The sequence below is a fragment of the Myotis nattereri genome, assembly GCF_964212035.1.
Source record: "Myotis nattereri genome assembly, chromosome: 15".
Classification (NCBI taxonomy): Eukaryota; Metazoa; Chordata; class Mammalia; order Chiroptera; family Vespertilionidae; genus Myotis; species Myotis nattereri.
The window spans coordinates 55,222,183-55,245,925 of NC_138090.1; the positions used below are offsets into that span (position 1 = coordinate 55,222,183).

General features: G+C 49.6%; 3 protein-coding genes and 1 pseudogene across 4 annotated transcripts in view; 1 reads left to right on the forward strand and 3 right to left on the reverse strand.

The window, feature by feature from the left end:
• LOC308531377 (leukocyte immunoglobulin-like receptor subfamily A member 6) overlaps positions 1 to 260 on the reverse strand; it is a 36,823-nt pseudogene extending 36,563 nt beyond the window's left edge. Inside the window, exon 1 of the transcript in view lies at positions 69 to 260. The product of the transcript in view is annotated as a leukocyte immunoglobulin-like receptor subfamily A member 6 (transcript). The remainder of the gene's footprint in view (positions 1 to 68) is intronic.
• The window catches only part of LOC308530721 (leukocyte immunoglobulin-like receptor subfamily A member 6), a gene marked incomplete at both ends in the record, with an annotated part of 88,160 nt that extends 66,918 nt beyond the window's left edge, over positions 1 to 21,242 (forward strand). Inside the window, 5 exons of the mRNA XM_081107406.1 lie at positions 17,827 to 18,111; positions 18,257 to 18,559; positions 18,774 to 19,070; positions 19,317 to 19,625; positions 21,106 to 21,242. Coding sequence (XP_080963532.1) covers positions 17,827 to 18,111; positions 18,257 to 18,559; positions 18,774 to 19,070; positions 19,317 to 19,625; positions 21,106 to 21,242 — 1,331 coding nt within the window. The remainder of the gene's footprint in view (positions 1 to 17,826; positions 18,112 to 18,256; positions 18,560 to 18,773; positions 19,071 to 19,316; positions 19,626 to 21,105) is intronic.
• LOC308531379 (leukocyte immunoglobulin-like receptor subfamily A member 6) lies at positions 281 to 4,673 on the reverse strand (the record flags this gene model as incomplete). Its single annotated transcript, XM_081108324.1, has 7 exons — positions 281 to 303; positions 1,960 to 2,010; positions 2,306 to 2,608; positions 2,755 to 3,030; positions 3,180 to 3,215; positions 3,366 to 3,447; positions 4,656 to 4,673. The coding sequence occupies 7 exons, from the start codon at positions 4,671 to 4,673 to the stop codon at positions 281 to 283; spliced, it is 789 nt and encodes a 262-aa protein (XP_080964450.1).
• Positions 8,188 to 15,344, reverse strand: LOC308531380 (leukocyte immunoglobulin-like receptor subfamily A member 5; the record flags this gene model as incomplete). The annotated part of the gene is made up of 5 exons (XM_081108325.1): positions 8,188 to 8,324; positions 13,918 to 14,220; positions 14,365 to 14,649; positions 14,813 to 14,937; positions 15,310 to 15,344. The coding sequence occupies 5 exons, from the start codon at positions 15,342 to 15,344 to the stop codon at positions 8,188 to 8,190; spliced, it is 885 nt and encodes a 294-aa protein (XP_080964451.1).
• Positions 21,243 to 23,743: the final 2,501 nt, after the last annotated feature.

Genomic DNA, 23,743 nt, shown 5'->3' on the forward strand with positions numbered 1-23,743 from the left:
TATTGCCTGGGGGGTGGCCCATGTCCCCAGGGAAGAGTGGGACCTGGGACACTTGGGGACAGACTCACCTGCCTACACTGGGGTCCTGAGGCCCACACTCAGCCCTGGAAGAGAGTCCCTGTGAGAGATTTGCCCTGAACCCTGAGCAGATCCCTCCTCCCCATGAGCCTCCTGTGTCCTGGGGTCCTGACAGACCAGGGGTCCACTCCCCCTCCTCCCTTCTCACTGAGGCAGAGCAGAGCCTTGAGGGTGGGGGTCATGGCGTCTTCTCCCTGTGGTCTCAGCTGGAGGAGATGGAGAAGACTGTGGGGACAGCAGGATGGACAAACAGACACACAGGTGGTGGTCACTTGCATGCTGGCCCTGCCTGTCACGGGGTTGTCACACCAGTAGCCTATGTCACCAGTGGTGTAATATGCACACTGGTAGTCCTGCATGGGGTGAGGTTTGAGCTTATTTGAGAAAACCGGCCTTATTGTTGGAGTCCTGTGGGATCCTCATATGCAGGGGTCAGAGCCCCTCTGTTTATACAGAAGGTAAACATTAGCCTGCAGAGACCCCATCACCAGATGGTCACAGGACTCCCCTTGGTGACAATGGGGCCTGGGTCAGCCCAGATGGAGAGTTTGGGGACGACTCCAGGAAAGGAATCAGACCTGAAAGACCTGGCAGCCTGTCTCCCCCTCATGACGTCATGAATGAGCCAGTGATCCCATTTTATGAGCATCTACTGTGTGTGAGACTCCTTCTGTGGTCTGTCACTCATCTCCTCTCACCTCATGCACCAGGGATGCTGACCCCACCACCCACTTCACTGAGGCTCGGAGAGGTTAATCACGTGCCCCAGGTCATTGAGCCTGTAGGGGCAGGGCTGGGACTGGAACACAAGACTGTGGGTTCCTTGTGCTGTCCTCATGCTGCCCCCCAGGGGGACACCAGCTTCCTGCTCAGGGCTCCTTCTCTGCAGGGTCCTGTCCATGTCTCATCTGGAGCTGAGGGTCCTTCCTCATTACCTGCCCCCAGCACAGCAGGGACAGGAGGGGCAGGGTGAGGGGTGGACTCTGAGTCTCTCCCTCATCCGTCCCCACCCTGCAGGCCCTGACACCCCCTCGGGAAGGTCAGGCTGGGCTGGGGGCTCTGCCGTCCTGAGCTCTATGAGGCCCTTCTGTCACCTCATCTCCCAGCAGCCTGTGAGCAGGATGGGACCAGGGATGAGTAGACAGAACCCGACACTCAGAGGAGAGAAGGGACCGCCCAGCCCCACAGCAGGAGCAGCAGAGCCAGGAGCTGAACCAGGGCTGATCCACCCTGTTCCCTCTTCTGAGCTGAGCCTGATCTGAGGGGGAGGACTGGGTTCCCGGACTCTTGTCCTGCCTGTCCCTCCCTGTACAGTGTCACCATCACTGAGACAGAGGGGACAGGCACCAATACATCACGTCCTAGGGGCTTCCCTGTGATGCCCCTCTCCCAGGAGGTCAGGGCCAGAACTGACAGGAAATCTAAGCTCTGGACAAGGATTCTCTCCTTTTACAGTTGGAGACACTGAGGCCCAGACAGGGGAAGGGGTGTCCAAGTCAACAAATCCAGAGGGGCCTGGACCCCTTAACCCTCATGGTTCAGCCCCTGTCCCCATGGAGAAACCCACCATCTCCCCAGGACTCCCACCTACCCCTCTGGGGACCTGACTTAGAGCCTCCTGGGGATGAGGATGACAGGTGAGTGGTGGGGGCTTCCTTCTCCCACTAGAGCTCAGCACCCCCTCCCCAGCCTGCGACTCCACATCTCCCTCTGCTCCGACCACCCCACCCATCACCAGCTCAGACCGTGGGACTCCCAGCCCCTTGGGACACAAGCCCGTCCTTGAAGTTCTGGGTCACTGGATCCCCTGACAGACTCTCAGGACTTGCTGGGGGTGGGGGGGTGTTGTGCTCCCTCTGAGCAGAGCTCCCCGGGACTCACTAGCTGTCAAGGTAGGCCCTGTGGGTTGGGGGCTGGGGCCTCCAGAGGGTCCTGGAATTGAGGATAGAGAGGGGTGAGGCTGGGGCTCACTCTGGAGTCTCCAAATCACTCCGTCGCTTCTCCTCCATCTACTCTGTGACTCCTGAAGTCACTCCACCTGCCCACTTAACCACTTCCCAACCCAGTTCATGGGGAGGATTCAACAAAATGAGAGCATCTCTGAGGGCAGATCTCTGCTGGGTGACGAACATTCAGACCCCTCACTCTCATCCAACCTCAGATGTCTCCTGGGGGCGGGACCCTGAGCTGCCTGTGCTCAGAGAGGATGAGGTCAGGAGTCCCTCACCTGAGACCATTAGATGCAGGGGGTCACTAGGGTCAGACCACTCCTGGGGATGCTTCTCAAAATAGCCATAGCATCGGAACGTCCACCTGTGGCTGAGGGTCACAGGGCCCACACAGAACTGGGCCTGGGACCGCCCACTGGGCTGTCGCTGTGAGTCCAGGGTCCAGGAGAGCCTGTGATCTCCCTCCTTAGTCAGAAGGAACCTGTCAAATCCCTGCCCTGAGCCACACTGGAGGGTCACGTTCCCTCCTGAGGTCACGACAGGGCTGGGCAGGGCTGAGAGGCTGGGTTTGCTGTGGGCTCCTAGGAGCAGAGGAGGCAGCATGGTAAATGAGGCTCTAACCTTCCTGATGTCCTCCAGGGCTGGGCTGTATGAGGGAGACGCCCTGAGAGCAGACTCCCTTCCTGAGGGCAGAGCCTGAAGCTGGGACCCCGGAGTGTCCTCTCACCTGTCACCACCAGCTCCAGGGGGTCACTGTGCCCTGACCAGCCAGTGGGGCTGAGGTAGTTACAGGTATATCTCTCTGCATAGGCTCCTGTAATGAGGAACTTGGCCCTTTTTCCAGGCTCCAGCAATTTCTGTCTGTCCAAGTACCGAGGACTGCCATCTGCATACAGCCGGTACTCCTGGGCCTCCAGGGTTCCCCGACACCAGATGGTCACAGGGCTCCCCCAGGGGATCACAGGGCCTGGCTCAGCCCAGATGGTTGGTTTCGGGAGGGTCCCTAAAAGGAAACCAGAGGCTGCTTTACAAAGACCTTCCCAACCCCATCCCAGCTCAGCCCAAGACCCTCTCATCCCAGGATCTCTGTGCCCCCTCCTGAGCCCCAGGGGTGAAGGAAGAGGAGGGACATGGAGCCTGGTGAGGACTCACCTGCCTGCACACGGGTCCTCTGGTCCAGACTCAGCCCTGGAAGAGAGTCTCTGTGAGAGATTTTCACCCGGGCGTCTCAGCTGATTCCCTTCCCATCAGGGCCCCGTCCACTGGAGCTGCCTGAGCCTGGGAGAGTAGGAGGGGCAGCTGCTGTTCCTACTCCCCCTCCCTGTGACCACAACTGACCGAAGCAGAGAAGAGCAGAGAGAATGGACGTCATGGCGTCTGCTCTGAGGGCTTCTGCTCTGCAGATGGAGGAGACCTTGGCCTGAAGGAAAGAGACGCACAGGATGTGGTGAGTCAGGAGCCTCCTTCTGGGTTTACACAGCTGTGGATCCATAGCCAGGGGAGGGCCCCGCCCTGAGCCTGACTCTGCATCTCCCCAGGGATGAGGCTCACATGGAGTCCAGGTTTCAGGAGGCTGGTCAGCAGTGTCTGAGGTCTCACCTGAGCCTCAGGGTCTCATGTGTCTGTTGGTCTGACTCCTGCTCAGAGAGGGCGGGACCCAGGATCTGTTCCTGACTCAGCCCCTGAGAGTCTGTCTCTGAAGAGCCCAGTGGCACACCCAACCACGGCTCTTGAGGGAGCTCATTTATGAAAGAACTAGAGGCCCAGTGCATGACATTTATTCATGGGGGGCAAAGGGGCCCCTAGCCCAGCCTGCACCATCTCCAATCTGGGACCTTGCCGATTTAGGCCGGATCCCACCTAAACCAGCATTCGGACATCCCTCTCACAATTCAGGACTGATGTCTCCTAACTGCTCACCTGACTGCTTGCCTGATCAACCCTAAGCACCTCTCCATAGCCAGTCTAATAACCCCTAACTGCCCTCCCCTGCCTGCCTGGTCACCCCTAACCACCTTTGCTTCAGCTCCTGTCAACGTGGCTTTGTCTGGAGGGGTGTCCAGTCTAATTAGCATATTACCCTTTTATCAGTATAGATCTTCTGAGCAGATTCCCAGTGGCCTCAGCATTTCCATGACTTTCCCTGATTCCAGGGTCCTGGTAGGTTCACATTCCTGCCAACACTTCATGTTTCCTGCCTTTTTAATTTTCATTATTCAGTGTAAGTATTGGTACCACCCTGTGGTTGGATGTACATTTATTTTTTCGATGATTTAAAAGGTCAGCACTTTTAAAAGAAAATTTTTTTTAATCCCCACCTCAGGATATTTTTCTTCCATTGATTTGTAAAGAGAGTGAAACGGAGAGAGACAGAGAGGAGAGAGAGGGAAACATCGATGTCCGAGAGACATCAATTGGTTTCATCGCACATGAGGGTTGAGGAGCAAACCTGCAACCATCCCCGTAAGTTCGTGTTCTTGTGTCCTCTTGAAGAAAAAATTCTCTCTCACAGGTTAATAAGATAGTTTTGTAAAAGAAATAGGAATTGATTGACTTTTCATGTCTTGGCATTGCTTATTGCAAATGCTGTGAGGCAGGTAAGATGTCCACCGTATCCTAGAATCTCACCCACTGGTCCAGCGCCATACGATGGAAAGACCATGACCTCCCCACTGAACGGTCCAGGTGACTCCACAGGAAGGGTCTGACCTGGAGTCTTCCTTCTCCTCCTTTGGAAGAGGCGTCTCTTCTTTTCAATTTCTCAAACCTCCACTGTCTCCATCTGCATTGAATGGCTGGTTTCATTTCCTCCATATCTCAGTCGAGAGGAATTCTCACATCTTTGTGGGGAAGGCATTGGTATTGCTGAGACTTCAAGGGAGGAAGTAACCTGCACAAGTGTCCTTCAACCATTCAGGATGTGGTAGCGCCACATTGATATTTAATGTGTCTGTGTGTGTTGCTGCCTTGGAACAGGACTCCCATGAATGTTGTTCTTGTCTGAATCCTGATGAGTCTCCACAGTTTGAAGAGGAGAGTGACACCCGGCCTCAAAGGTGCTCTGAAGGGGCAGCAATGGCTCCGATGATTGGCCCCCAGGACATGGAGAGCGCCCGCTGCTCCCAGAGACAGAACGTCAGGGGGAGCCTGTGTGAGACATGGGACCTGCGTCCCAGGCCAGGAGGAGGCGCTGAGCTGCCTGTGGGAGCAGATGCATCTCGCACAGCCCCCAGGCTCCTCCCTCCCACCCCTGGGCTCTCTGTCCTGAGGGCCCCTTGGTGCCCCCAGTCAACAATGCAGAAAGGGAGGTCACCTTCCCACCCCCCAAGGCAGCCATCACATCCACCAATTTCCTGAGCACTGAGTTCCACACCCTCACTCCCTTCTCCAGTTCACCCTCCACATCTGCCCTTGCCACTCCCTTTCAGAAGCTGTTTATGCCTAAGCCCTTCCGTGGTCCTCACTGTCTTCAGGGTGAGTCCAGGCTCTTCCTTCTGAACTCAAGGCTGATCATGACCATCCAGATGTGACCCTCCCACCTCAGCTCTCACCTCTGCTTTCCTCAGACAGATGGGTACAGTGGCCCATGAACACACACATATCTACACACTCATATACACATGCACATTCATACACATACTCACACATATGCTCACACACACACAAGCACACATGGTTTTTTATTTCATAGGTTTGATGTGTAATAGTTACATTATCATTTAATCTAAAACATTCACTTCTGTTTTGATTCACACATTGATTATTGCAAAGTCTGTTGTTTTATTTCCAAAATGTAGGGAATACATTTTGGATATAAATGTTATGTTGTTTTTTTGGAGAGGAGAGGGCTCTGTTCAGATGGGCTCAGGGGACCCGTGAAGGGGCACGATGTGGTCCTAACCTGGGTTGTGTGGGAGGCGGGGAGGTTCACAGGATGAGTTTGGTTGGTGGAGGCATTGGCTTCACTGGGGCTGGACAGTGTAGCTCAGCCTGATCATCAGTAGCATGGACTGTGGGGTGGAGATCCCCGGATGTGGCTGGAGTCAGGGGGGACCTGTGAACAGGCTCTGTGCAGTGGATGTTCGGTGACAGGTGTATTTGGGGCCATGAGAATAAAACACATGAGCTGAGAGTGAGGGTCTGGAGGAGGCCAGAAGGCGGCTGATGTGGTCACACCAATGAGCTGTCCTGGGTCTTCATCTGAGCTTGTTTGTGGGGAGAACTGGGTCACAGAAAGGAGAACTGGGAGCCAGAATGCTGTGATTGGTTCAGTTATGAGAGGGAGAGAGGGGAGAATGGAGGGCTCCACCTCTCTCCACCTTGGCTGCCTGCAGGAGCCAATGGGGCTGTGCTAGGTTGCTGACCCCAAGAGGAGCAGGAGGCCTGGGGGATTTTACAACACTGTCAATCACCCACAGAGGCAATCAACACCACCTGTGGGCCTGGGTGTGTGCTGCTGCTTCTCTCTATCACTTCCTCTCCTGACTTCCTTGTCTCTGTGAGCAGAGCTCCTGCTCTCCAGCCCTCTCCATCAAACTTTCAGAGTCTTTTCTGTCTCCTCACTGCCTCTTGTCCCCCAGACTGTACCTCTTTGTCTAATTCTGTTTATTCCATCTCTATGGTTTGGGTAGAAGAGCATGTTGGAGACAATTCCCAGGTTTTAATCTCAAGACCTGGGGACACGTTTATTGAACTTCTACTTTGAGCCAGTCTCTTCTCCTCTCATTCTTTGCATGTAGGGCAAAATTGTGAAACCTCATCTCTGAGTTTGTTATGAGGATCAGCAGTGCCGGAGACATGAAGGGCCTCAATCTGGTGTCATTTTCTTTGTTTGTTTATAAATATATATTATATTGATTTCAGAGAGGAAGGGAGAGGGAGAGATAGAAACATCAATGATGAGAGGGAACCATTGATCGTGTACCTCCTGCAAGCTCCACACTGGGGATGGAGCCCACATTCCAGGCATGTGCCCTGACCAGGAATCAAACCATGACCTTCTGGTTCATAGGTCGACGCTCAACCACTGAGCCATGTTGGCCAGAAATCTGGTGTCATTTTCTGACCCAATGAAAGCATGTGTATGAGAGACGTGTGGTGGGCAGGGCTTTTTGGAGGCTGCATGTGTAGCCCCTAAGCCTACAAGGTAAATCATAAGCTGTAGTGCATCCTTGGTTGAATGGCAGATGAGCGCAGACAAAAGCATGCAGGGATGGTGGGTCTCATCATGGATCCCAGACTCAGCCCAAGTCAGGAGTGAAGGTGGAAATTTCATCAGTGGTTTGGTCCCTAAGCACTAAAGCACTTAGAGCACCTCTGACCTGGTGGGAGTCCTGGTTCCCATAAAGTTCCACAGACACCAGTGGGGCAACCTCCAAGGTATAAGGGAGCTATAAGGAACCACGCGTGTTTCACTTGCATTTATTGTTGTTGATGCAACATTCAAATAACATACAATTAAGTCTTTTAAAATATAAAATTCACTAGAATGTAATAAATACACAATGTCTCAATGACAACGTCTATCTAGTTTCAAGAGGTATTTATAGCCAACCCCCCCAAAAAAACACCAAACAGTCCATCTCCCATCTGTCCTCCTGGTAAATCCCAGACAAACCAACCTGATTTCGGTTTCTATGGGTTTCCTTCTCCTGGACATTTCGCATAAATGGAATCACACAACACCTGACCTTATTTGTCCCCTTTCTGTCACTGAGCTGCATTATTTTGATGTTCGCCCACAATGTATCAGGTACCCATCTTTTGTCCTTTATGGTTTAAAAAATTCCAAGATTGTAAAGATACCTCATTTTGTTGGGATGGATGTGACCCCGCATGAAGGGGTGCATAGATGTGAATCCAAACCAGCCATGTGGGATGGACCCTCATGTCACAGGGTGAGAACAGAAGGGCACTAGACGAGAGTGAGCGAGGACAGGGAGGGAGGGAGAGCACCCAGGTGGATGGAGGGGGCGTCCTCTACGGGGACATGGCCCACGTTCTCCTGCACCTAAACCTCGCATACCACATCTTCTCCCCTGGACATTCTCAGCAGACAGTTTCCCCAATTATGGTCCACATTCTCTTTCAGCACCTCCTGGAGTCCTCAGATGGGCTCCAGGGCTCCCCCACTCTGAACAGTGCATTGTTCCCTCTGTGGTCACATCCTGGCTGCATCCTGGGTCCTTCTGGTGTCGTTTCGAGCCTGAAATAGCAGCACCCCGAGCACCACCAGGACCAAGCCAGCCACGCCCATCCGGATGAGATTCTCCACTGTGCAGTCTTCGGGGAGGGAAGTAGGAATTGTGAATAAAGTGTTCACAGACGTCAGAGCAGACCAGAGAAATCCCAGGACCCTGGCTGTCCAAACAGGAAACCCACCTCTCCTTGACAGGATATGACCCTCTATCGTGCCCCCTCCCCAGCTCCATAAGTGAGAGCTTCTCCCACTCAGTGATTTTGGGTTTGACCTATTTTATGATGGGCCGGTGGTGTCAGCCTCTCCAAGAATTATGAAATGAGAGTGTGAAGACTTGGGGAGACACGAACCTTCCTTCAAGGTTCTGTGCTCTCAGAGGCCCCAATTTTCAGATCATAAGTTTTACACAGTCCCTTAATGAGCCCTTTCTCTACACTGCCAGGTTCTCTGGTCTCCTCATTGGATTATTATTAGCCTGCCTTGATCTGTGAATTTGAAACCTGCACATAGTCTCTTTGCAGCAGAGTTTGGCTGCCCACCATAGCTCAGTATTAATAAGAAAAGTGGTTTCAATACAGAAATTAAGTTGTATTGTTCAGTGTTTTGTCTGAAATATAAAACCCCATAATATTATTTCTTTATGGCTAAGAGATCCCACTTATTCAAAACCTGAGGAACAAGAATCCATGGATGAGGGGTTAGAATCACAGACTCTGTAACTTTTATTTTTTATTTTCTTACTCTTTTTATTTATGTTATTATTGAAGGGTTTTTTAATTTTTCCTTTGTTTTTCTTGTTTTGTCTGTCGGCACCTGCACAGCTATTGCACCATGTGGTTGGAGTTGAACCTCATGGTGAGCCTTCCTGAGGGTTGATCCCACACACCAATGGACCAACAACAAACAAGGCCCAATTATGTGGTCTCCCCAACAGGAGGGACCACATAATACATACATGGTACATTCCTAGAACATACAGCTCAGAGATCAAGGAGACTGCCACTGGGTACCACAGGATACCTATGGCATAAGGCTACCCCATAAAGTCAGATAGTCATAGCAGATCTCTCTAATACATAGAAGCAAACACAAAGAGACAGATAAAATAGGAGAGACTAAGAAACACCCAACAAATTAAAGAAAAGGGGCAATCTACGGGTTGGGGGGGCGGGCGGAGACCTAAATAAAATGGAGGCAAGCAATTTATCAGATTTAGAGTGCAAAGTAATGGTTATAAGGATATGGTATAAGTAATGATTATCAGGGAACTTAATGAAAATTACAAGGAACTTAGTAGGAACTACAATCACATGAAATAATGAATAGAAACCATGAATAAGAATCAGTATGAAATGAGGAAAAACATATCTGATATTAAGAGTACACTGGGAGGAATCAAAAGTAGAATGAATGAGGAAGAAGTTCAAACAGTTATTTGGATAACAAGGTAGAAAAAAACACCTAATTAGAGCAGCAAAATGGAAAGGGTAGTTTAAGAGAACTTTGGGAAAATGTCAAATGAAACAACATTTGCATCACAGGGATACAAGAAGAAGAAAGTGAACAAGGAACAGAGAACCTATTTAAAGAAATAATGACAGGATTCACAAGTGAGTTTTATCAAAGACTCAAAGAAGAATTAACACCTATCCTCCTGAAACTATTCCAAAATATTCCAGAGGAAGTGACACTTCAAGCTCTTTTTATGAGTTCAGCATTATCCTAATTCCAAAACCAGATAAAAACCCTGCAAAGAAAGAAAATTATAGGCCAATATCCCTGATGAGCATAGGTGCTAAAATCTTCAACAAAATATTAGCAAATCAGATCCAGCAATAAATTTAAAAGATCATACACCATGACCAAGTAGCTCTGTTTCCAGAGATGCAAGGATGGTTCAATATTCACAAATCAATAAATGTGATACACCACATAAACAACATGAAGGATAAAAATCACATGATCATATCAATAGATTCAGAAAAAGCATTCAACAAAATCCAGCACCCATTGATGATTAAAAAAAAAAAAAAAACCTCTCAGCAAAGTGAAAATAGAGGGCTCATGCCTCTACATAATACAGGCCATATATGACAAATCTACATCCAACAGCATACTCATGGACAAAATCTAAAAGCATTTCTCTTAAGATCAGGAACAAGACAGGGATGTCCACTTTCACCATTCTTATTCAACATAGAACTGGAAGTCCTAGCCACAACGGTCAGACAAGAAGAAATAAAAGGCATCCAAATTGGAACAGAGGATGTAAAACTCTCATTATTCACAGATGACATGGTATTGTACATAGAAAGCCCTAAAGACTCCATCAAAAAAAACTGCTAGATTTCATAAATAAATTTGGCAACATAGCAGGATACAAAATTAACATCCAGAAATTGATAGCATTTTTATACACCAATAATGAACTCTCAAAAAGAGAAATTTAAAAGAAAGCAATCCCATTTACCATTGCAACAAAAAAATAAGATACCTGGGAGTAAATTTAACCAAGGCAGTAAAAGATCTGCACTCAGAAAACTGTAAGACATTGAAAAAAAATAGAGGAACATACCAAAAACTGGATGCATATACCAAGTTCATGGATTGGTAGAATTAACATCATTAAAATGTCCATACTACCCAAAGCAGTCTACAGATTCAATGTAATCCCTATTAAAATACCAACAGCATATTTCACAGATCTAGAATGAGTGTTCAAAAAATTATATGGAACCAACTAAGACCCTGAATAGCAACAGCAATCTTGAGAAATTGGCCCACATCATTTTGGTCAATTAATATTTGACAAAGGAGTTAAGAGCATCAAAGATAGTCTCTTCATAAATGATGTTGGGAAAATTGGCTAAGCACATGCAAAAAAAAAACTAGACCCCCAACTTATACCATACACAAAGAATAAACTCAAAATGGAAAAAAAGACTTAAAGGTAAGTCCTGAAATCATAAAAACTGTAGAAGAAGACATGGGCAGTAGAATCTCAGATATCTCACGAAGCAGGATGTTCACTGATGCATCACCAAGGGCAAGGAGACAATGGAAAAACAAACAAATGGGACTACATCAAATTAAAAAGCTTCTGCACAGCAAACTAAACCATCAACAAAATGAAAAGGGAACCTACTGCCAATGATATATCTAATAAGGAGTTAATTTCCAAACTATACAAAGAATTCATACAACTCAACACCAGGTAGACAAAAAATCCAATTTAAAAAAATGGCCAAAGGACCTGAGTAGACATATAGAGGGCCGATAGACATGAAAAAATGCTCAATGACAATGAGGTATCCACTCACACCTGCCAGAATTGCTACCATCAATAAGTCCACAAGTGACAAGTGTTGGAAAGGTTGTGGAGAAAGAGGAACCTTTCATGGCTGGTGGAAATGCAGAGGGGGGCATCCACTATGGAACACAGTATATAGTTTCCTCAAAAAATTAAAAGTGGAACTGCCATTTGACCCAGTGATCTCACTTCTAGGAGTATATCCTAAGAATCTTGAAACACCAATCAGAAAGGATGTATGCACCCCTATGTTCACAGGAGCACAATTTACAATAGTCAAGATCTGAAAAGAGCCCAAGTGCCCATCAGTAAATGAGTGAATAAAAAAAAAAAAAAAGCTGTGGTACACTTACAACGTGGAATACTATACAGCAGTAAAAAAAGAAGGATCACTTACCCTTTAAGACAGCATGGGGAGACCTGGAGAGTATTATGGTAAGCAAAATAGGCAAGTTAGAGAAGACAAATACCACATGATCTCACTTATACGTGGAATCTAATGAACAAAATAAACTGACCAACAAAATAGGTCCAGAGGTATGGATACATGGAACAGACTGACAGATATCAGTGGGGGTCGGCGGAGGTGAGGGGAGGAGGGACAGGAAGAGATTAACCAAAGAACATATATGCATATATGCATATCCATGGACACAGACAATAGTATGGCAAAGGCCTGAGGTAGGGTGGGTGTTGGGTAGAGGGAGCCAAAAAGGGAGAAAACAGGGGATAGTTGTAATACTGTCAACAATAAAAAGGAGAGAGAAAAATTAAAATGTACACCAAAAAAAGAAAAAGTTGACTCAATACAGACATTGAGCGCTCTTTCCAGTGTTTCGTCTTAAATGCAAGACCTTGACATCTTATTTCCCTTAGCTGAGAGATCCCCCTTATTCAAAACCTGGGGAGCAGGAATCCGTGGATGAGCGTTAGAGTTAGGGGGTCTGGAACCTATTGTTTGGTGGAGCCCCCAAGGTCTCATTACAGGGCCCTGAGCTGACTGAGCATAGAAAGGAGTGGGTCAAGCCCTAGCCGGTTTGGTTCAGTGGATAGAGCGTTGGCCTGCAAACTGAAAGGTCCCAGGTTCGATTCCTGTCAAGGGCACATGCCTGGATTGTGGGCTCAATCCCCAATAGCGGACTTGCAGGGGGCGACCGATCCATGATTCTCTCTCATCATAGATGTTTCTATCTCTCTCTCTCCTGCTTCCTTCCTTTCTGAAATCCATAAAAAATATAATTAAAAAAAAAGAAAAGAAAAGAAAGAAGTAGGTCAAGGACCCCTCACCTGAGACCAGGAGCTCCAGGGGCTCACTGGGGAGTGACAGCAGGTAGGGGGAGGAGCTGTGTGAGCTGTGGCATCTGTAAGTCCCCCCGTGGGCTAAGGTCACAGGACTCATGGAGAACTCCGCCTGGTGCTGGTGAGCTCAAAACTTGGATCTAAAAGCAGGGGATTGGCTACCCCCCCTTGGACAGAAGGAAAGTGTCCCTTAGTCTCTACGACTGACAGAAGGACCACATTCTCCCCTAAGGTGCCTGGGTGCATTGACAAGGAGGGTGTGTCAGGCAGGTGTCCTAGAGAGAGGGAGGGAGGGTGAGGGCTGCCTGCCCATGTTGTTCTGACCTGAGAGTCACCAGGCCTCTCTCTGAGGCCCCTCCGCTCTGTCTGTCTCTGTTTTCCCTGAGTCTATCCCTCTTGCTCCCATTCCATGGCTCATGCTGTCTCCTTCCCTGGAGAGCCCACACCCCTTCTCCTGGCTATCACCACCCGAGACCCACCCCACAGCCCAGCCTGTGCAGAGTCTGGGTGTCTTACTGAAGCCACTAGATCCTCAACAACCATACAAGTTATTTGTATCTTTGCTCAGATGTCCAGGGGGTCACTGAGGGCCAACCACTTGGAAGAGAGTTTGTATCCACTGGAGCATCTGTACCGGCCCCCGTGGGAGCTGCTCACAGTGTCCAGGGGGAAGTGGGCCTGAGAGAGCCCAGCCTGGGGCTGCAGGACAAGGCTCTGGGGGAGGTCCCGCCCCCCGCTCCTTGGACAGAGCGGATCTGTCATAGCCGACATCAGAATGAAACTAGAGGGTCAGGCTTTGGCCAGAGGCCACAATGGGGCCCTGCTGGGTCAGGAGGGAGGGCTTCCCAGAGACATATGGGAAGACCAGATGTGAATTACAGGGGCTGCTCCTCCCATAAACTCCCTTCTCCTGTCCTGGCCCATAGGTGTCCCTGTGTCTCTCACACTCAGTGTCTCTGATCAAGAAGCCCCAAATCTTGCCATACCCCACCCTCTCACAGGGGGCTCCCCTCTCAGCAAAGACACCAATAACCAATCTGGTCGCTCAAAACATGGATGTGGTAGGGATGGGAATTTCTCACCTGAGACCTGGAGCTCCAGGGACTCACTGGGGTGTGACCACACCTGGGACACCTTCTTGTGACAGCCATAGCATCTGAACGTCCACCTCTGAATGGAGGTCAGGGGGCCCAGAGGAAACAGGGCCTGGAACTGCCCACTGGGCTGTGGCTGAGAGTCCAGGGACCAGGCGAGCCTGTGTTCTCCTTCCTTAGTCAAAATGAATCCATCAAATCCTTGGCCTGAACCACACTGGAGGGTCACGTTCCCTCCTGAGGTCACGACAGGGCTGGGCAGGGCTGAGAGGCTGGGTTTGCTGTAGGATCCTAGGAGAGGAGAAGGCAGTGTGTTAAATAGGCTCACAGCTCCCTCATGTCCCCCAGGGCTGGGCTGTGAGAGGGAGACACTCTGAGAGCAGACCCCCTTCCTGAGGGCAGAGCTTGAGGCTGGGACCATTGAGGGCCTCTCACCTGTCACCACCAGCTCCAGGAAGTCGCTGGGCTCTGACCAGCCTGTGGGGCTGTGATAGTAACAGTGATATATCCCCGCAAAGTCCTGGTTCATCTGTTTGATGGACAACTTGGCCCTGTTCGTGGGCTCCCATCGGGTCTGCGTGTTCCAAAGCAAACGTTTTCTTTCCTTATACAGATAGAACTTTTTGGCATCCAGGCTTCCCTGACACACGAGGGTCACAGGGCTCCCATATGGGATCACAGAGGCTGGCTCAGCCCAGAGGGTGGGTTTGGAGAGGGTCTCTGGAAGGAAACCAGAGGCTGCATTACAAAGACCTTCCCTCCCTCATCTCCCAGAACAGCCCTAAATACTCTCATTGTATCACCTAATCCCAGCACCTCTGTGCTTCCTCCTGAGCCCCAGGGGTGAAGTAAGAGGAGGGACATGGAGCTGGGGAGGACTCACCTTCCTGCACATGGGTCCTCTGGTCCAGACTCAGCCCTGGAAGAGAGTTCCTGTCAGAGTTTTCTACCCAGGCATCTGAGCTGATTTTCTTCCAATCAGGGCCCTGTCCACTCGAGCTGCCTGAGCTTGAGGTTCCACAAGAACAAGGGGGAATTTCCTGCCCATCCCCTCCTGCTGCTGGTCTCCACAAGTGACTGAGGCAGAGAAGAGCAGAGAGGATGGACGTCATGGCTCTGAGGGCTCCTGCTCTGCAGATGGAGGAGGCCTGGGCCTGAAGGACCAAGACACACAGGATGTGGTGAGTCAGGGGCTCCTGTTGCCTTTCTGGGTTTTCACAGCTGCAGACCCACAGCCAGGAGATGGCCCTGCCCTGGACCTGACTCTGCATCTCCCCGGATGAGAGCTCAGGGGGACTCCAGGCTCTCAGGAGGCAGCTCAGCAGTATCTGAGGTCTCACCTGATCCTCAGAGTCTCATCTGTCTGCAGGTCTGACTGACCTGGAGTCTTCCTTCTGCTCCTTTGGATGAGGCATCTCCGCTTTTCAATTTCTCAAACCTCCACCATCTTCATCTGCGTGTATGGCTGGTTTTGTTTCCTCCATGTTTCAGTCGAGAAGAATTCTCACCACATTTATGGGGGAAGCGTTGGTATTGCGATGAGGTCAAGGGAGGAAGTGGCCTGCTCAAGTATCCTTCAACTATTCAGGATGTGATAGTACCTCACCTGATATTTAAACTCGTGTGTGTGTGTGTGTGTGTGTGTGTGTGTGATGAAAGTCATTTTTTTCTGAATCCTGAAGAGTCTCTACAGCTTGAAAAGCAGAGTGAAACCTGGCCTCAAAAGTGTTCTGAAGAGGCATAAATGACTCAAATGATTGACCCCCAAGAGATGGAGACATCCCACTGCTCACAGAAACAGAAAGTCAGGTGGAACCTGTGTGAGATGTAGGACCTGCATCCCAGGGCCAAGAGGAGGTGCTGAGCTTCCTGAGGGAGCAGATGCATCTTGCACAGGCCCCAGGCTCCTCCTTCCCCCACCCCTGGGCTCACTGTCCTGAGGGCCCCTTGGTGTCCCCAGTCAACAAGGCAGGGAGGGAGGGCACCTTCACACACCCCAAGGCAGCTGTCATGTCCACCATCTTCCTGAGCTCTTAGATTCCTTCTCCAGTTCACCCTCCACATAGGAATCTAACCTCATTTCAGAATCTGTTCATTTTCTGCTCAAAATCCTTCCATGATCCTCCCTAAATTGAGGGTAAATCCAGACTCTTCTTTCTGAACTAAAGGGTGTTCATGATCATCCAGATCAGACCCTCCAACCTCAGCTCAATCAGACAAGTACAATTACCCAATAAACACACACACACACACACACACACACACACACACACACACACAAATCCATATAAGCCATTTATGGAACATTGCTTTACACACAATATTATAATTTAACTAGCGGCCCAGTGCATGAAATTTATGCACAGGAGGGTGAGGGAGTCCCTCAGCCCAGCCTGCATCCTCTTCAATCAGGGACCCCCTCAGGGGATGTCCTAATGCCGGTTTAGGCAATCAGTGGGCAGTCAGACATCCCTCTCACAATCCAGGACCACTAGCTCCTAACTGCTCACCTGCCTGTCTGCTCTCCCTGCCAGCCTGATCGCCCCTAACTGCTCTCCCCTGCTGGCCTCTGCCTCAGCCCCCGCCACCATGGCTTTGTCCAGAAGGATGTCCGGAAGAATGTCTGGAAGATATCCAGTCTAATTAGCATATTACCCTTTTATTAGTATAGATAACTGTTGATAGTTTATTTGTAATAAGTGACACATAGGATTTTATAAGATGATCTGACCAAACAGTTTGCTTCTTACCAGTATATATTCCTTTTGTGTTAAAGATATCACACAATGCCCTTGTGTGGTGATCACCACACCCATGACCAGCCACCACCTCCCTCTCTCTTCCTCCCTTTCAGATAGTCTGTATGTGTCCAGGGGCTCTAAAATGTTCTTTCCTCTCTAAAATGAACACACTCCACTTACTCAAACAGCCATTCCTTCAAACATAGTCTAGACATGGTCTAGTCCAGTTCGCATACTTTTTAAATTTCTCCTTTGTAAACAATGAATTACAACATTAGCCTTAGAATGCCCTAGTCTACTAATCAGAGTTCTCGAAATACAGGAAATGGGTCACCTGGATCATGGATATATTTCTGTTCTTGGTACAAGTACTCGGCAGGTGGTAGGTGAGCAGTAAATACTTGTTTATGGATGCGTCAAAGGCAGAAAGAGAATTCCCTTTGGGGGTGGCTGAGGACACAGGTAGTGAGCTGCAGGTAGAGCCAGCCTGTTGAGGGTGGATTCAGGGTGAGAACCTGGGTCCTGTCCTCTCTGAGCAGGAGGTCAGACCAGGCAGGGGGTCCTGGGAGTCAGAAGAGACCACAGATCTGGGCTGAGAGTCTCCAAACGCCTCATCATGGAAAAACTCTGACCCAGGCCTGGGGGGAGGGAGGGCGGTCTGCTTGCTGTGGGTTCACAACTCTGGGGGCCCAGAAGGACAGCAGCAGCTTTTGACCCACCACATCCTGTGCATCTCGGTCCTTCAGGCCCAGGCCTCCTCCTACTGCAGAGCAAAAGCCTCAGAGCAGACGCCATGACGTCCATCCTCTTTGCTGTTCTCTGCCTCGGTCAGTTGTGGACACGGGAAAGGGAGCAGGAGGGACAGCTGCATCCTCTTGTTCATGGGGCACCTCAGGCTCAGGCAGCTCGAGTGGACAGGGCCTGATGGGAAAGGAATCAGCTCAGACATCTGGGTGCAAACCTCTCACAGACACTCTCTTCCAGGGCTGAGTCTGGGCCAGATCATCCACGTGCAGGCAGGTGAGTCCTCCCCAGGCTTCATGTTCCACCTGTCACTTCACCCCTGGGGCTCAGGTGGGAGCACAGAGATCCTGGATGAGCTGAGAGATGGGGATTTTGGAATGTCTGTGTAATGTGCCCTCTGGTTTCCCTCCAGGGACCCTCTCCAAAGCCACCATGTGGGCTGAGCCAGGCCCTGTGATCCCTTATGGGAGCCCTGTGACCCTCTGGTGTCAGGGGACCCTGGAAGCCCAGGAGTTCTGTATGTATAAACAACAAAAACGTGTGCTTTGGAAAACACAGACTAAGTGGAATCCCAGAGACAAGGTCAAGCTCTCCATCACACGCATGACAGAGCATGATGCAGGGAGATACTACTGTTACTATATCAGATTCACAGGCTGGTCAGAGCACAGTGACCCCCTGGAGCTGGTGGTGACAGGTGAGAGCGCACTCAGGGGTCCCAGCCTCAGGCTCTGCCCTCAGGAGAGGGGTCTGCTCTCAGGGTGTCTCCCTCTCACAGCCCAGCCCTGAGGGACATGAGGGAGGTGTGAGCCCATCTAAGATACTGCCTCCTCCTCTCCTAGGATCCTACAGCAAACCCAGCCTCTCAGCCCTGCCCAGCCCTGTCCTGACCTCAGGAGGGTACGTGACCCTCCAGTGTGGCTCAGGGCAGGGGTTTCACAGGTTCATGCTGACTAAGGAAGGAGATCACAGGCTCTCCTGGACCCTGGACTCACAGCCACAGTCCAGTGGGCAGTTCCAGACCCTGTTCCCTGTGGGCCCTGTGACCCGCAGCCACAGGTGGACGTTCAGATGCTATGGCTATTACAGGGACAGGCCCCATGTGTGGTCACACCCCAGTGACCTCCTGGAGCTCCTGGTCTCAGGTGAGTCCCATTATTATCTCATCATGGATTGAGGCACCAGACACATTATTGGCATCTTTGCTGTGAAGGAAGCCCTATGGGAGAGGATGGTGTGAGGGAGTACAGGGGTCCATGGATCAGAGACACAGAGAGAGACAGTGAGACCTGGAGGCCAGGCCAGTAGAAGGGGTTTATGGGAGGAGCAGCCCCTGTAATTCACGTCTGGTCTCCCCAGGTGAGTCTGGGAAGCCCTCCCTCCTGAGCCAGCAGGGCCCCATCGTGGCCTCTGGACAGAGCCTGACCCTCCAGTGTCGCTCTGATGTCGGCTATGACAGATTCGCTCTGCACAAGGAGGGGGGATGGGGCCTCCCCCAGAGCCTTGTCCTGCAGCCCCAGGCTGGGCTCTCTCAGGCCCACTTCCCCCTGGACACTGTGAGCACCTCCCACGGGGGCCGGTACAGATGCTACGGTGGATACAACCTCTCCTCTGAGTGGTCGGCCCCCAGTGACCCCCTGGACATCCTGGTGGCAGGTGAGGAGCCAGTGGGTTCAGTCAGAGACCAGACTCTGCACAGGCCCTGCTGGGGTCTCAGGTGGTGAGGCCAGAATGAAAGTGCAGGTCCCAGGGAGGGAGGGAGACAGGGAGGCAGGAGTTGGGTGGAGAGAGGGGAGACTCAGAAACAGAGACAGACAGAGAGACGGGTCCTCAGAGAGAGGCCTGGTGACTCTCAGGGGAGAACACGGTGGGCAGGAAGCCCTAATCCCTCCCTCTCTCTAGGACACCTGCCTGACAGACCATCTCTATCAGTGGTGGTGCACATAGGCCCTAGGGTGCCACCTGAAGGAAAGGTGACCCTGCTGTGTCAGTCACAGAGCCCGAGGGACACGTTCCTTCTGTCCAAGGAGGGGGCAGTGGATGCCCCCCTGCGTCTGAGATCAAAGCACCGAGCTCAGCAATCCCAGGCAGAGTTCTCCATGAGTCCTGTGACCTCAGCCCACGGGGGCACCTACAGGTGCTACACCTCAAACACCTCCTCCCCCTTCCTGCTGTCACTTCCCAGTGAGCCCCTGGAGCTCCTGGTCTCAGGTGAGGAGCCCCTGAGCCTGTCTGCTGAGCTGTCAGCTCAGGGTCCTGTCCCCAGAAGAACTATGAACTGAAAGGGAGGGAGGGACTCTAGGGATGGTCACTCAGAGGACATCTGCCCCAAAGACACCCTGCTACCTTTGTACATCCCTGCCCTTTACCTGGGTCTAGAAGGTGCCAGGTGAGCAGCAGTTGGGCCTTGACTGGGCCACAGCACAGACATAGGAGAAAAGCCTGAGTTTTGGGGGGCCCAGGGACCACACAGATCTTCCTCTCCTTCTGTCCTCATGCTGGACCCTCTATGAACCCCGCCCCCTACCCACAGTGCTCCTGTCCACAGCTCGTGAGTTACTGGGGGGTTTTGCTCTGAGGGGGCTTAGAGGCCCAACTCTGAGTTCAGACCAGGCAGAGAGTCACAGGAGTCAGAAGAGACCTCAGATCTCAAGGACAAACAGGCTGAGTCCTAGGAGAGCTGGGACTCAGGGAGGGATTTTACGGAACCACCCGGGCCAGGGCTCGAGGACTCCCTCCTTCCCAGCATAGGGTCAGGCCTGCAGAGGGGTAAGTGAGGGCTAGGACAGGAGAGATGGTCATGGCAGAGGGAGATGTTGGGGCTCAGGCTGAGGAGGAGAAGCCGGGCTCAAGTGGGGAAAAGGCAGCACCAAACCCTCACCCTTCATTCTGATCCCCAGGAGGCTCTGAGGATCCTCCCCTCCCTACCACGGTGTTGGGCCAACAGACGAGTAAGTGGGGGTCTCCGTGGGGAGGTGGTGTTGTCTCCGTGGGGAACAGTGGCTGAGTCATGTGGGGGTTCAGGCACCTGTGGAGGTGCTGACTTGGACCTCAGTGGCTCCAGGTGTAAAAGGAGAGAATCGTGTCTCAGCGCTTACATTTCCTGTCAGTTCTGGGTCTGAGCTCCTAGGAGAGGGGGCCTCACAGTGAACCCCCAGGAAGTGGCATTATTGGGCCTGTCCCCTCTGTAGCAGTGACGGTGTCACTATGATTATAATCCAAAGTCAGAGACACAAAGAGCCGGCTGAGGTGGAGGAACTAAAAGGTAGACCCAGCCCTTCACTCCTTCATGTTCCTGATCTCAAGACACAATGAAGCCCCAGATGTTCCTCTTTGCATCCTACTTACTTACAAGACAAGACACCAAAGGTGCACATCTCAAGGGGTTGAGATGGACATTATTAGTTTGGGGACTCCTTGGAGATCAGAGAAGAGATGCCTTAAGCATTCCCACCCCTCCTCACCCCACACTGTGTGTGTTTGGTTCTCAGGAACAGCTGATCCCCTGGGTCCGTCACAGAACAAGTCAGACTCCAAGGCAGGTGAGTGTGGGGAATTGTCAGTGATGGGGCTGAGTGCAGAGGGTCAAATCCAGTCAATGTAAGTCAGATGATCTGGATACAGATCTAGGGATGCTGGGCTGGTTTGATATTGCCCTGATCTCTGTGGCCTCTCTGTCCACAACCTCCAGCCTCAACCCCGCAAGACTACACAGTGGGGAATCTCATCCGGATGGGCGTGGCTGGCTTGGTCCTGGTGGTCATTGGGGTGTTGCTGTATCAGGATTGGCATCGTCAGAGAAGACCCCATGGTGCAGCTGGGACATAAACGCAAAAGACAACAAACCCACCGTCCAGCGAGGCAGAACCTTGGAAATAGATCTGACGCTACCAAGAGGTTCTGGAGGATCACTGGGTCATAAGGCAGCTCCATTTTAATTTTTTTGAGAAAAATCCATACTGATTTCCATAGTGGCTGCACCAGTCTGCATTCCCACCAGCAGTGCACTAAGATTCACTTTTCTCCACATCCTCGCCAGCACTTGTTGTTCATTGATGTATTGATGGTAGCCATTCTGCCAGGTGTAAGGTTATACCTCATTGTCATTTTAATTTGCATGTCTAATGATTTATGACGTTGAGCATTTTTTCATATGCCTCTTGGCCATGTGTATGTCCTCTTTGGATAAGTGTCTACTCAGACCCTCTGCTCCTGTTTTATTTGGATTATTTGTCTTCGTTTTGTTGAGTTATATAAGAACTTTATATATTTTGGAAATTGTCCTCTTATCAGATGTATCATTAGCAAATATCTTCTCCCATACAGTGGGGTCCCTCTTCAGCCGGTTTTCTTTGCAGAAGCCCCTTGATGTCATCCCATTTGTTTATTTTTTCCTTTGTTTCTAGGAAGAAACCAGAAATACCAATCAGAAAGAATATATGCAATATGCACCCCTATGTTCATAGCAGCGTTATTTACAACTTCCCAAGAGCCCATCAGTAGATAAGTGGATAAAAAAGCTGTGATACATTTACACAATAGAATGTTATACAGCTGTAAAATAAATAAATAAATAAATAAATAAATAAATAAATAAATAAATAAATAAATAATAAAGGAACTCAGCCTTTGAGACAACATGGAGATTCCTGGAGATTATTATGCTAAGTGAAATCAGCCAGCCAGAGAAAGGCAAATATCACATGATGTCTCTTATATGTGGAATCTAATGAAGAAAATAAATGACAAACAATATGGGTCCAGAGGCATAGATGCATGTCTCTGTGTGTGTTCCCTGTACAGGACTCTTCCCCCCATTAAAGTGTATTTTCTCTCCCTATCTTGGTTGACTTTCTGTGACAAATCCCCTTCTTTTCTCACCCCTGTGACTTGGGGGTCCATCCATATGGCTGGTGTGGGTCCCCTCCTCTAACATCTCATACTCTCCCCCACTGTTATGTAATAAAATACTTTTTTATTTTATTTTATTGGGATAACATTAGTCAACATGAACAAATAGGTTTCATGTGTGGATTACTAATTTACAAAAGGCAACTGATCAGTGATTCTCTCTCATCATTGATGTTTCTACCTCTTTCTCACTCTCTCTTCCTCTCTGACATCAATAAAAACATTAAAAATAAAATAAAGAACATCTTATTATGTAAAAATATACAGATGTACTATAAAATTGTACACTTGAAACTTATATAATTTATTAAACAATGTCACCTCAATACGTGTAAATTTTTTAAACAACAACAACAAAAAGGTATAAGGAAGTATGAGCTTTTAGATGTGTGGACCCAAACCAGTCACGTGGAATAAACCCTCAGATATTGGGGTAAGAAAAAAAAGGGGGTCATCAGAGAAATTAAATCTCGGTGTGGAGAGAAAATAGCACTGTTTCTGGAGATGCAAGGATGGTTCAATATTCACAAATTAATAAATTAATAAACATGATACGCCACATAAACAACATGAAGGATAAAAATCACATGATCATATCAATAGAATCAGAAAAAGCATGCAACAAAATCCAGCACCCATTGATGATAAAATTTAAAAAAAAAAAAACAACTCTCAGCAAAGTGAGAATGGAGAATTACATGTACCTGGCCAATTTTCCCAACACCATTGATTAATGTTCAAGATATTAAAAATGGAACTTCCATTCAACCATTCCATTCTTTCACAAACCTGTTTTTAGACCTCACAAATCCCTTCCCTTACCCCCAGCTTGAACTAGACTCCTACTTCTCATTTCTCTTCTCTACATGTGTTTGTGACTGACGATGGGTAGGCAATGAGTATGTAACAAATCCATATAAGCTGTTTAGCTAACATTTAGCACACAATGTTAGAATTTAATTACTGTTGATATTTTATTTTTATTGACAAATATTGCACTTCTCTAGTTTATTGGTAATACGTGGCACATAAGATTTTATAAGACGATCAGATTAAACAGTTTGCTTCTTATATATTCCCTTTGTGTTAAAGACATCATCCCATGCCCTTGTGTGGTGACCACCACACCCATGACCAGCCACCACCTCCCTCTCTCTTCCTCCCTTTCAAACCGTCTGTGTGTGTCCAGGGGTCTTAAGAATGTTCTTTCCTCTCTAGAATGTTCTCACTCCACCTCTTAGGTCTCCACCTACTCACACAGCTGATCCTTCAAACACAGTCTAGACATGGTCCCAGTTGTTATCATATTTTTTTAATTTTCTCCTTTGTAAACAATGAATTACAACATTAGCCTTAGAATACCTGAGTCTACTAATTAGAGTTCTCAAAATACCAGAAACAGATCTCCTGCATCACGG